At 44.4% G+C, this 14,462-nt stretch overlaps 1 protein-coding gene across 4 annotated transcripts in view; it reads left to right on the plus strand.

Annotated features, from left to right (window-relative positions):
- VEPH1 (ventricular zone expressed PH domain containing 1) overlaps positions 1 to 14,462 on the plus strand; it is a 1,200,547-nt gene that overhangs the window by 597,429 nt on the left and 588,656 nt on the right. For all 4 annotated transcript variants that reach the window (XM_069213278.1, XM_069213279.1, XM_069213280.1 and 1 more), the window contains one exon: positions 4,702 to 5,084. In XM_069213278.1, the coding sequence (XP_069069379.1) occupies positions 4,702 to 5,084 (383 nt within the window). The remainder of the gene's footprint in view (positions 1 to 4,701; positions 5,085 to 14,462) is intronic.

Consider the following 14,462-nt stretch of genomic DNA (forward strand, 5'->3'; position numbering starts at 1 on the left):
GTGCCAAAAATGCAACTTCTATCCATGCTCACAAGCTAACGTGTCCAAGCTATCTGCACCTGGTCAAAGTCAAAGAGGCAAAATTGGTCCCAGCACTGGCCTATGGATCTGACATCTTTTAAGGTTGTGATGCGGCACTCCTGAATAAGCTACAAATAACCAAAGCATATAGGACATGTGGAAGTCCATCTTGAGTTTGGATTACAATATCAAATATTAGTGAGACAGGCTATCTTCTTGATATTTCTCCACGTGTTATTTTTATCAGAACCGGGCACATTAGCAAATCTGTGTTGACTGGAAATTACTAATTCCCTTGGAGATTTTACTCTTCCAAGTGTCTTCACACCTTTATTTATCAAGTATCTGGATTTGAAACAATCAGTAGAACAAGTTTAAGAATTTTTGTAAATCAAACATCAAAGCATGGACTACTGTCAACAGTTACAAAAAGTTTGAGCTCCCACCCTGTCTGAAAGCTCACTTCTCAGCTTGCATTAAGAATAAGTTTCTACGTTCGCAATTTGGCAGGTACATTACCAAGGATGGTATACCAATGTAGATTCAGCGATGGGAAACATCATGCTGTAGACTGTGTGGTTATAAAAAAGAATACTTACTACACATAGGTCCTCATTATAACAATGGCGGTAAAAACCGCCTACCGCTGTGGTGATGGCCGCCAACATACCTCCCCTATTATGATCACTGCCGGACTTCCATCACAAGAAGGGCAGAAATCCGGCAGTGATCATACTGGCGGATAACAGTAAGCTGGCACTGCTAAAACCAGCACCACCACGCCAGTGGAACACCACCAGCCATATCATGACCTGTGATACGGCCTGCCGGTGTTCTGCTGGCAGGGTGCTGCTGCCGGTAGCAGCACCCCTTCCTGTTCCCTGCCGGAAGACCTCCTCAACAAAGGTAAGTCAGGCTTCTGACAGGGGAGTGGGTGTGTGAGTGTGTGTATGAATGTGTCTGTGTGTGTTGTGTTGTGAGTGAATGCGTGTAAGAATGGTGAAGTGAGTGCATGTCTGCATGTCAGTGTGATTGTGTGTAAGAATGTGTGCGAGCATGTCCGGAAGTATGCATGTATGAATGCGTTTATGCCAGTGTGAGTGATTGGGTGGTAAGTGTCTGCGGGTGTGTGCGTGTATGGAGGGGTTGGGGGGTATGAGGATTGGAGTGGGGGGGAGTTTGGATGGAGGGGGGTGTCTGGTGAGTGTTGAGGGGGTGGTGGAGCCACAAAAACCATGGTGGTAGGCAGCCTCATAATGCCACCGGCAGTACTATACCGGCCGCCGGGCTGAAGATTGACATCTCCGGCCCAGCGGCTGATACCGACATGGCAGTATGAGTGGAGAAGTGGTGGATTGGCTGCAGCCAACCAGCCATTCTCATAATGTGGCCAGCCTGTTGGTGGTACTATCGCCACATTTCCACTCACCGCAGGGGTCTTAATGACCCCATAATGTTTACCTGTCCAAAATTATTGCAGGCGCGACAAACTCTACTAAAATCATTGTTTTTAGATGCAGAAGTGACAGCCTGCCAAGAAGTTGTTAAATTCTGTCGATCAGGCAGGTCAATCTTGGCAATGTGCAGCTTCGTGAAGTTTTTGTCTTTGGCCAACAACCTGCTAAATTCTTTTTAAAAATGCAGCCACACATGAATTTAATACCGCCCCGAATTGACAATCGGTTTGATAGTGCCTTTTGCTCATTTTGTATAAAAATTATTAATTTGTATTCGTTTTTCTTCTTTTAAATTTTGTGAAATATTAATTTGATACTTTTTTCACACTTAAAATAATAGTAATAAGCTATCTTATTCAAGATCTGTTTTAATATTTTAATTTTGAAGTATTGTGATCTGTGTGGTAACTGTTAAATATTTGTAATGGTTTTTTTAATGGGTTCTAGTGTAGATTGTAATGATTGCCCAAAAGACTTACTGCAAAGTTAGTTTTCTTAACTAATTTTGAGGATTTCAGTTTCCTTGGAGATTCCATAGGGCACGTTCTGCATGTCCAAGCACAGAGAAAAAAGAGAAAAATATGAAAGTGGTGTTGGAGTGGGTTCGAACATGTTCCTGGTGACGTAACCCCACCATCCTTTGCCTTAATTTCCCTTGCTTTGACTGAAATGTCAAAATATAGGTTTCTTAGTCATACTTTTTGTACTTTTCTATGCCTGGGGAATTCAAACATTTCCAAGAATAGTCTGACTGCTGCTAAACCAATTCTGTGAATCTGAAAGAAACACTGATTTTTGTGCCTAGTCAGCAAAAGTCAAGGCTCGGTATCCTAGAAATGTGAAATGCCACAAAAATGCTTGAATAAATGAAAGACTAAGAACAAAAGGACACTTCTTATTTACCAATTACTGCATGTGGAAGCTGAAAATGTATCATTCATACATTTTATTTCATAATTGGTGCCTACAATGGTTCCTGAGGCAGGGCTTATATTGAATATAGTGGCCCTGATGTGCAAAGGTGAGGTTTTAAAGCAGTAGATGTTTTTGGCACACCGTTTGCTTTGTGAATCCAACTTCATTTTGCAATGCAACTGATGTATGAATCAATTGCAGCCCAAACCTCCTGATTGCAGGGGATTGTAAAGCCTCCTACGACACCATCATGGGACTGATGGTGGGAAGTGTACCCCTTCGCAACAGCGATGGTGTACCATTTCCGCCAACCTCTGGCGATGTTGGCAGGCGGGGTCAGATATGTGTTGAAGAGCGTGGGGCTGAGGGATGAGCCCTAGGGGACACTGTAGGTAATCTCTTTGGGTTTGAAGGTGAAAGGTGGGAGGTGGGTACTCTGAGTTCTTCTGGTGAGGAAGAAGGTGATCCATCTGAGTGTTTCCCCTTGGATTCCTATGTGGTAGAAGCTTTCGATCCGCATGTGGTGGGATACGATGTCAAAGGCTGTCGAGAGGTCTAGGAGGATCAAAGCTGCTGTTTCTCCTCAGTCAAAAAGAGTTAGGCCCAGCATTGCCTTATTGCCAAATGTGCTCCTGGTTTGTCAGTGGAATTATTATTAAAAATGTCTGAGTTGCAGGATTTACCGATTTGGTGGGTGGCTTTTGCAGGTCTTTTGGGACCTCTGGTAATTTAGTGGTTTGGCAGTTCATATGCCAAACTGACAATACATCCCAAGAACATTGGTTCAGGTGAACAAGTACATTTTTGAAGATGTTATTTTTGCAAAGAGAATTACAGATATCTGATTCCACTAAAAAGTTTCATTTTCTTATAAAAAACATTAAGAGGTAATCTACGTCTAGTCATACTTTTTAACATGCTTCTCTATTTTGGAACTCAGGTTAGTAGTTCCATGTTAAAAAAAGCATGCATCAATATAAAAATAATTGCTAGAAACCAATATTGTACTTTAGCTGTGTTTTGTCATTGTATTTACTATTGTCACACATTACCGATGGTCATATTTCTATTTCAATTATTGTTAACATCATAAATTTTCATACCGATCTGCAAATGTGATGTGCTTCTTCTATCGCAAAATACAGTATCTATTGTAATGCACATTGCAGTGCTTGGAATTTTTACCTATTTTGAAATAGTGGCGTAGTAATTGCAACATTTTTGTGAACATGTTTTGGACCACGTTCAGAAATTTCAGAATTGCTGAAATACCCTGGGAGAGATGCAGAAGTTACCCCCACACTACCGCTTGACTTCTCCTAGAACTGTTTACATAACAGTGAAATAAATTGGACAACACTTTAAACGCCTCATATGAAAACTGGTCACTAGTTATTGTAATCGAGTAAAAACAAAGAATTGTACAATGTGTGCAAGATTAAAACATACCCATTGCCTAAATTCGTTATTAAAAATGTCCAGTGTCATGCGGAGACCAGAGAGAAACCAGAACATGTTTCCAGTACCTCTATATTTACAATCACAAATTGTATATATATATCACTTTCCATAGAATGCTAAGTTCTGACAGTTATATGTTAAATTTGACAGCACCCTGAGAACAGGATGCAACATTTGCCAGGTGCACAGTTGCATTCTGGGCGCCTGATTGAACAAGAAGTGTTTTTCCTGGGATTCACAAAGGATCCCAGAAGGACTGAAGGAGATTTCGTAGACATGCTTGAGTGATGACATTAGTAACATTTTTAGAGTGAATTTTTCAAGAAGTAGGAAATTCTGTAAGAATTAGGAAATTCTGCTTTTGTAAACCTAAGAAATAGTTTCCCCATGACCAACACTTTCTCCTGCAAAGTTATCAAATAAGTGTGTGTTATGTCATGCCCACACTGAAAATCCTGGAAACGGCCTTGAAAAAAATAAATGTCTGTGTTTTTCCAGGCAGCTAAACTACCTGCAAGAAATACTTCACCATTTATTATCCCATTAACCCACCCCAACGCTGAATTTACAGATATGGATATTAAACAATACTGGTCAAATATGCACATTCACAAATTCACTTTCGACACTTACAATTCTGCGTGTCCTGATTTTGTGAATGAGTGTTGCGAATATAAACATGCAAATTGGTGATTGCAACCTAATTTTGGCTTACGTGTTGAAATATTTAGGAATTGGACACAGAAGACTGTTTAGCATAGTTTTGAGTTTGCATTTAGCTATAATACCACTTACAAAGTTGTTACTAGCTATGAGGTCTTTCTAATTTCTTTCTTTGATTTCACAGGTCAAAGTCTTTAACTTTTCATGCAATTCGTGTAAAGAACGTTTCCTCAAGCACTGCAGAAGAACAAGACAATGAAGATTTGACTTTAGATGTCTTTGAATCAGAATTATTCAACAGTCAAGGAAATGACTCACAGGCATCAACCTTGGCGGACAATGAAGAGGCCAAATGTATCCCTCTAGCTGTTTCATGTCAAGAATCTAATGCTGTGCCAGAAGTCACTAAAGAAGGCTTCCAGAAAGGCAGCACTGAGACATTAAAAGACCCTGCCAGGCCATGCGATAAACTTTATTTGCACTTGAAGGAAAATCTCAATTCAATGAAAGAATATGTGCTGGAAATTAGGAAGAAAATCCCAATACCAGACCAATGCATTATTGAGGGTAAGTTACAGAAATAATTATTGTGTGATGTTAATATTGTTGCCACGGTTGAAAATGTTAATGATGTTCACATCCTACTGGTTAGGAATGGGTGGGAAATTCTGTTTTGCTGGTGGAGTTTTGGCCACTCCATGTTAAGTTTGTACTGCGTAGTTCTGGCTAAACTCCTCCAACCACTGCGTGGCATAGTTTTCTCTCACGGGTGGCTCACCAATGGTAAGTTGGTGAGCACGTTTTGGCATCCCTTAGCATGATTTGTGGTCACCAGGAGGGCACGTGGTGAGATTTCTCCAATGCAGGTAGTTGCTGGCAGTCCCAACCAATTGCTGTAAGAAAGCTGCCGCTCGAATAGAAAATTGACTTGAATGGCAGCAAATACAACTCAAGAAGCAATACTCTCTAGCATGCCACATGGTGCCAATCACGATGATTCTGCAGTGAGGAACGAGCTCCTGGTGCTAAAAATCAGCACAAGCAGCACAACATGCTTAATTCCCCCGTTCACGAAACTCTGTGGAATCTCACTGAATTTTCACGTAACACCGTGGAGTTCCCCACGTTCTGCCCACCCCTACTATACTGGTGGGAGAGAGTGCGTATTCTTTCCACACCCAATATGTGTAATTTTTGATTAAGCTGCTCTTTTTAGGCGTCATAAACCTGGAAGGTGTCAGGGTGAAGGTTGTATGTGGCACATATGTGAAAGTTGCTCAATGTTTTATTCTATATAGTTTCCAAAGTCGTGGAGTGAACTTTGCCAGTTCAGTAAATGTGATCAAGGGACACATTCAGTCCCAGATGTACTAAGATTTTGTCTCAAGCTTGAATCACTTTCTCTCTTCTCGTGCAAATATAATTCTGCCCATACTGCAGGGACCCTAGTGTTAATTTGCTAGGCAGCATACAGGGCACCATACAGGGCACCATTACTGGTCTATCCCTTTCAAGCAATGCAGCGCAGCAGCTTTCCTTTTAACACCACTTTGCATGAAATACCAGTAACTAGACCACCATTTTCACGGGTCCCACAAGATACCTGCTGTTCATACCGATCTTCCACTAATGGGAATTGCACAAAAGAATAGCAAATATTACACAAAGTATGCAAAACCCAATGATTGGTGTACTCAGGAAGAATGAAGTCCTAGAACAATGGGACAGCCCATGTTGCTGACATCAATGTGCACCGGTGCAGCTGTGCTGTATCGTGTACCTTCCAGTTCTACTAACATCATCTTCCCTGGGCTGGGGGGTGCTTTACTGTTGACTCTCACTAAAGGTGTCCAGGAAGAGGGGCTTGAGCCAGATGTGACAACTGCGAAAACCAGAAGAAGCACCTGTGGACTGCGTCTGCAGCCGAGGAAAAGCTGCAACTGCTCCTATTTTGGAGCTGTGTGAACAAGAGAATGCGAGTATATGACTTTGTGAATATTGATATCAGAGACTGACACTGTAATCATAGACATGGGGTAAGTGGCTAGCCTAAGCACCTGTCATATTAGTTTAAAACATGACACTGTAATTCCCCATTCTTACATAGCAGACACCCTAGGAGTATACTGTTACCGAACAGACATAGTGATACCACTGTAGTGTAGCATGTTCTACAGTATTCCATTAGCATCTGTTGTGGTTTTGAGTTACTGTAAAAAGAAAAAACGTACCTTTTATTATGCTCAAGAACTAGTTGGACATTGCAATTATTTGTGGGTTATTGGGTGCATTATTGAGTTTTGTGTCAGTAGGCCCACATCAGACCCTTGACTAAGCCTTGGACTCCCCACCCACATCTACCTCTGGGAATCAAGAGCTAAATGGGTGTACTTAGTACTCATTTTGCATGGTCATGGTGGGTAAATCACTGGGTAGCAGTGGAGAACATCTATACCCCCAACAGTAGCCTAGTAGCCCCTTTATGACCAGTACCTCTGAGTTTAGTCTAACAGGTTGCCTGAATACAGGATGGTCAGCCTAATGTGAGCAAGCGCCACAATATGAGACAGCCATGATAGGTCAAGCTCACACTTGAGTCCTGACAAGAACGTTGAAGAATTTGTCTGTGGCATTGAAAACAAGTATTTACAATGCAATGGTTCTCATGTTTGCTCAAGTTACAGCTATTAGTGTTGTAAATTCCTAACTGTACTTTTCTTGTCACATAAATTGAAAATGAAAAGTACAACGGTTGACATAAGCAAGTCAATTCAAAGCGGCATGGCCACCATGAGCGTGAGCGCAAGAGTTATTGGCTCCCTGCTTGAATGTCTAGAAAGGATCGCGCCTGGGATGAAAGGAAAACCAAAACCGGAGAAGGGGCCATCATACGATGTAACAGGAGGAAGCTTGGTTTAGTGTGATGGCCAACACAAATGTTCACTTAATGAAATCTCCTGGGAGGGAACTCAGCACACAAAGGAGGGACATTTTACAAAATGCACCAATAAAAATGAAGCATTTGAAAGAAGCACAACAAAGAATGAATAGCAACAGTGGGTGTGGTTAAAAGCACACAGAGAGATTACAATAGGCCATCGCGCTTGCAAGCTCAACCCTAAAAATAAAGAAAGTTTTCTGCATAGAATGCATGCTTGAGATAAATGATTGCATGTGACAAAATGTGTGATGCTTGAGTGTACCTTTTATAAGTATATTAGTTCTTCATGCATTGCAGTCACTTCCTGGGAGGTTGAATGATATGGCAAACATTCAAAAGAATCAGGTGACAGATGTTTACTACTTTGGAATTAACTAAGATGTGATTGACAACATCTCAGAGCAGATGGTGAATGGGGCTCACCCAGAGCCCATTCTCTTTATATCAGAAACAGACCTTTCAGACCAAAACAGGAAAATGCATTTTGGTAAAAACGTTTAGCATTTCACACATTAAATCTATTACATTTCACACAAACTAAAATGAGAATGAAATTCACAGGATTTTGAGTACATATATATGGTGTAAAAAATTGTGGGAATGCGGCTGCTGTACAAAGGATTGTGGGTATGCTGCAGATATCTAATAAAACAGAGCGAGCAGGATCTTTGGCTTAGGCAACAGGAGGTGCTGTGTCTCTCTCTGCCATGTAATGTTGCAGAAGCCATTTAAGATTGAAAGTGTCTCCTCAGAAAGCACATGTGCCTGCATTGTTAATTATGTAGCACTAACCTAGCACTGTATGTATTTTATGTGGGAGAGGTCATATATATCAAGTGGGGATTACACAAATACATTTTACACACAGTACATTTAACATTTTCTGGCACAAGGATGTTAAATGATTTGCCCAGAATCCCACAATGTAGAATCTAGAGGTGAGGTCAAGATTCAGGCCCCCCTTATGACATTGGCAGTCTTTTCAGAAGACCATTGTGGTGATGGCCGCTAATAGACCACTGCAGAGGCGGCAGTCTGCCCGCCGGATTATGGCACACAAACACAAACCCACCAGAAAGCAGCCAAAACAGCAATTCCGCCAGACCAAACGGCGACATAAAACAGTCCGGCCCACCACCATCCCCGCCATGCCTACAACACACCGCCCTCCAAATTATGACCCATGAATCACCACAGCGCTCACTCAACGGCGGTTACACATTGGTGGTGTGAACCGCCGCAGTTGATTTGGCCACTCCACAACAACAGAAGCCAACATTGGCCAGACTGAAAAACCCACACCTGACACATATACACACACCGTACACACCCACCAACAGCACTATAAAACACACCCCCACACAACCCACAAGTCTTTACAAACGCAAAAAAGTAGCAACACGTTGCCAGCCCAAATATTTCCTGAACTGAACACATAAACCACAACCACCTATACACCCGTCACGTTTCACACACCACACACCATACCTCAACACTTAACACACAACAACACTGGACATAATCACTACTCCACACCATTCCACATACACACACATACCCTGCATCCCGACAAAACATTCCACCCTCTGCCCAACACACACACCACACCCACTACACAACACACATGTCCCCACAAAAGAACTCCTGTTTCACTGATGAGGACTTGCAGGTCAAGGTAGACAAAATCATAAGGGTTGAGCCACAGCTGTTCGGTGCACAGGTCCAGCAGATATTAATTATCAGGAAGATGGAGCTATGACGGAGGATCATCGACAAGGTGAACTCTGTGGGAATCTATCCACTCACAAGGGATGACATAAGAAAGAGGTGGAACGACCTACGGGGGAAAGTGCATGCAATGGCATCCAGGCACCACATTGCCGTCATGAAGACTGGCGATGGACCCCCACCACCTCCCCAACAGTTGACAACATGGGAGGAGAAGGTCTTGGCTATCCTGCATTCAGAGGGCCTCACTGGAATCACTGTAGGGATGGACACTGGTAAGTCACCATTACTACCCTACCACCACCTACACCTACATGTCATGACACGCCATCACCCTGACTCCCTCCACCCCACTCTATCTCAAACACAGAACCACGCCATACTCACTGCAAGCACACCCCTCCAAGCTCAGCATGCACACTCATCAGTAATGCATGGGAAGCATGTAGCATTACCAATCCCACAATCCATCACCATACATAAACTAAAGGTGGAAGAACAACACCCATCCCATAGGGAAAGCCAGAAATGCTGAATATGTAACTGACAGTGACTGTAACAAATCTCACACATGTAAAAAGGTACCCCAGCTAATGTCAGCAGTTAGCATGTGCCACGTCAACCAGATCTCCACCAGAAGAAGACTCCAGTGATGACAGGAACTCTGGATGTCTGGATCTGGACAATCTCCCTGGCCCATCTGGGACCACTGGTCAGTCGGACACCACAGGCAACACCCAGTCCACCACAGGGCACCCCACATCAGACTTCACTGCCACAGCAGCCACCCATTGTCCCCAAACCTCTGTCCCCAGGACACATAAATCAACAGTGTGCCCACCTGTACAGGGAACTGAGTCAACACCACACAGGCAAGATGATGAAGGTCCTGGTGTCAGCAGGAGTGGGCACACAGCTCAGGGGACATGGGCACAGGGGGCCAGGGCCAGTGGGATGATAGTTGTGCCCCAAGGGGTGGCCCAACCCAGGGAATCAACTGCCCAGGAGGCACTCACCCATGTCTTGGGAGCATACCAGAAATCCCAGAACAGGATGGGCCAAGTACTTACCATTTTGCAGTAGAACCAGCGGCTGCAGGGGGAACACCACCAGGAGGTCCTGCAGCAGTTGCAGGCCTTAAATAACAACATGCCCTCCACTTCAGGGCTGCTGAGTGACATGGCTACCATCATGCATGAGTACACAACACACCAGCGGGCTCCTTCCACTAGCCAGTATACTGGCCAGCCCTCCACATCTGCTGCAGCTAGTGGACAGGATGACCTGCCACAGAACTCACAGGCCACCAGCCCCCCTCCTTCTGAAGCAGAAGGACCACCCCGTAAACGTTCCCTGTGACCCAGACAGACACCAGAGACAGTAGCCAAGACCAAAACCACTCTAGGGACTGAGCCCCTCCTAAATGACTCCCTTGTGTGCCACTGAGACACCTGATTTATTTTGGACTGCCACTTCTCCATTCACTGTGACCCCAGGGATACTGAACCTGTGCTGCAAACCAAGTGGGCCACTACACTGAAGATTTTTTCCACCATCACCCCACTCTATTGCACTATCCCTTCCTTTATGTCAATTCAATAAACACACTTTCACACAACTTAAGATATTGTGTTTTAATTACAACAATATGCAATGTCTTGACCTGTACCATACTGTGCATATGTAACATAAAGTGTAAAACCATCCAATGGACAGTCAGTCTGGGGCACATATAACCAGTTTGAGAGCATACCACAAGTCACCATCCACCAAATTGTGTGAAAGCAGTCAGTGGGCATCACATGAGTTCACAGTAGCGATCACACCAGCATCTGCAAAAAGGGAAACCATTAGTGACAGTCAAAGGAGCAGTAAATGATGTAGAGCAACATGACCCCCTGTAACATAAGAGATTACATTCAGCTGGTCACTTCAACTTAGAAATTTGCACAGCATATGACTCCAAACACCATAAGTGAAGAGAAACAACTTATCTCAGGCCCTCACACAAGATATCATTGTATTGGCTATGCCATGTAGTCAGTATGCCAATCCCTCCTCTGGACCACCTAGTCTGGGCCACACTGTCAGGGAAAATGAAGTCACAGAGTGGTTGTGCAGGCACATTGTAACTCACATTACATTCCGAGCAACAAATGCTAAGTACTGTATGTAATGAGGGCACATTTTGCAATGGGCATGCATTTGAAGATGCTAAACTACTGATGCATTTCAAGGACTGAATAAGCTTGATCATGTCACCATGCCATTAGCACGACTGACCACAAATGGAACAGTGTTATGTCAAAGAATGTATACATTTGTGCTTGGCACAACACAGCAGCAACACAGCACATCAGCCACACAGTAAGGGAGAAATTAACAGAAGTGCAGTCTTACCTGAGTGTCATTGGAAGTACTGGTGTATCAGATGTGTCCTGTTGTGCACATCCTCCTCCCCATCCTCATCACTGTCTTCAGTGCCCTCTGCTGCCACAGTTGCATTGTCTCCCCCCTCCTCCTGCAGGAATGGCACATGGCATCTGAGGGCCAAATTGTGCAGCATGCAACAGGCCACCACTATCTGGCAGACCTTCTCAGGAGCATAGAGTAAGGATCCACAAGAAATATGGAATCACCTGAACCTGGCTTTCAGTAGGCCAAAAGTCCTTTCAATTACTCTTCTGGCCTGACCATGTGTTTCTTGTAACAATTCTCTGGCCCTGTCCTCAAATTCCTCACTGGTGTCAAGAGCCTGGATAGGTTTGGGTAGACGGAATCACCTGGAAGTAGTGAGAAACACACATTACTCATATACAGTAGCACAGAGGATGACTCCAGGTGGCATACAGTGACATACATCTGGTGAAACCTCAAGCTCACCTATGAGCCACACTCTCTCTCTCTGTAGTTGTGCCATCATCTGTGGGACCCTGCTATTCCTCAATACATAGGCATCATGCACAGACCCAGAACACTTGGCAGTTATGTAGGAAATGTACTGATATGCAAGTCACACTATCTGGACATTTATTGAATGGTAATTCTTCCTGTTCCTGTAGACCTGCTCATTTGTCCTGGGAGGGATCAAGGCAATATGGGTCCCGTCAATGGCCCAAATCACATGTGGTATGTGTCCCATGGTGTAGAACGCAGCCTTCACAGTGGCAAAATCATTACTGTGGGGGAATGAGATATAGCTGCTCATGTGTTTCAGCAAAGCATCCAAAACTCTACTCAGCAAATTTGAAAGCATTGGCTGTGACATACCTGCAGTCAAGCCCACAGTCATATGGAAAGAACCACTGACCAGAAGGTGGAGCACTGACAGCAGCTGTAAAGGAGGGGGTATAGCTGTAGTACTATGAATAGCAGGAATTAGATCTGGTTCCAATTGTTGACACAGTTCAGTGATTGTGGCCCTGTCCAGGCAATAGGTGAGTGTAATGTGGTGTTCCTCCAGTGTAGCCAAGTCGACTAGGGATCTGTACAGGGGTGCATGTCTCCTCTTTCTCCTCCGCAGTGGTTGGTATCTAATTAACCCAAACATCAGAAGTGTGTCACAACAGGAAGGATGGACACAAATCACAGTACATAGTGCAATCACATCCAATTCACCCAACCAATAATTGTAATTTGCATCGGTGTCCTCTACATGCTAAAGGACTATTTAATTGATACATACTATTCATTTGCCATTGTGTCTCACAGATGTAGTCGGAGTCGTTTGTTGTGATTTGTAGCATCCCTTTGTCAAATAATCACCTAATAGCAGTGCATGGTATGAGCACTAATGTGAGTGCCAGAGTCTACAACCAAACCAAAGTATGTATCGGATTTGAATTGGCTTGGTGTGTACCATCGGTACCCATGCCGCACATTGAATTGACCGCCATGAGTACAAGCATCAGGAAATTGTTACCGCCTGTCCTGTATGCAAGACAGGTGGAAGGGACTTCTCTCCGCTGGTGTTTGGCGTCATGGTGGGGGCTGGTCTGCACCGCCGTGCAACTCCTCATTGGTTACCATGGAAGTCTGTGAGGTACAGGCCGGCGGTGACGGTATTCATCGGCGCGGACGTGACTGCCATTTTCTGTGTCCCACTTCACTTGATTCCCGACTCTCACCATAATAACACCTCCACTGCATGTGCTGCTGTGTCCTGTGTCTGGAACCCACAATGGCCTGTGCTACAGGGGATAGGGCCCCAGCCTTCACATCTGAGGAACTTGAGAAGCTTGCGGATGAGGTCCTACCCTTATATGGACAGTTGTATGAGCCTCCAGATCAACAGCTGAGCACCTTTTGGGTACTTTGAATGCGACATGGCTGTATGTAGATGTATATGTGTGCAGGCTGTGTGTCATTTTGGGAATAGGCTATGTGTCATTTGGGGAGTGTATTTTTGCTGCATGCAATGTGTACGCAGAGATACGAGTAATATGTAAGGTTAATGTGGGAGCTATGCAGTATGTATGCCATTGCTGTAACAGAATGTAATGTGGAGTTCATGGTGTCCTTCTGTCTGTGTTCCCTATGCAGGTCAGTGCCCATCAGAAGAAAGGGTCATGGCGTGCCATCGCCAAGGATGTGTGGACCCTCGGGGCACATATCCGGCAGAGGAGCCACTGCAGAAAGAGGTGGAAGGACCTGCAACGCTGGGCCCGGAAAACTGCGGAGGCCCAGCAGGCGATGTCCTGCCAGCGATGGAGGGGTGCCCGTCGGACACTTACCCTGACTCCGCTAATGGCCCGCATACTGGCAGTGGCCAATACGGAGTTGGATGGGCACTTGGAGGCAGCACCGCAGCCACAAGAATTAAATCTGGCTCCAAGGGAGTGAGTACACACTGTGGTGAATTCTTTCCTGCTGAATGCCATGGTGTTTGGAGGCAAGGTTGTGGTCAGTGTATGGCCCTAAATGCCTGTGTAGCTAATCTTGTTGAGCCCTGCTTGGCTATGGTGAGTGGTATGTACATTTGGTATTGGCAATTAGCTGGTATTCCATTTTCATCTGAGGCCTACAACCTGACTCACCGGTGTTGTTGTGATGATCTGATGTCTACTGCCTAGGTGGTGTGACCTGGCAATTGCACGTTGTGCAGACACTTAGTCAGAATTGTGTAGCTGTACCTTTGTCAACAGGCAGACATGGCTTAGTGAGTCCCAGTAGGTATGCAGATGGTAGTGTTTGAGTACATTTCAGCTGTTGTTCCCAGGTAATGGTTTGGTATTGTGGTCGTTTCTGCACAGTGTTAGGTCCAGTGAGTCATTGTG

This window comes from Pleurodeles waltl, chromosome 11 (assembly GCF_031143425.1).
Source record: "Pleurodeles waltl isolate 20211129_DDA chromosome 11, aPleWal1.hap1.20221129, whole genome shotgun sequence".
NCBI classification, from domain to species: Eukaryota; Metazoa; Chordata; class Amphibia; order Caudata; family Salamandridae; genus Pleurodeles; species Pleurodeles waltl.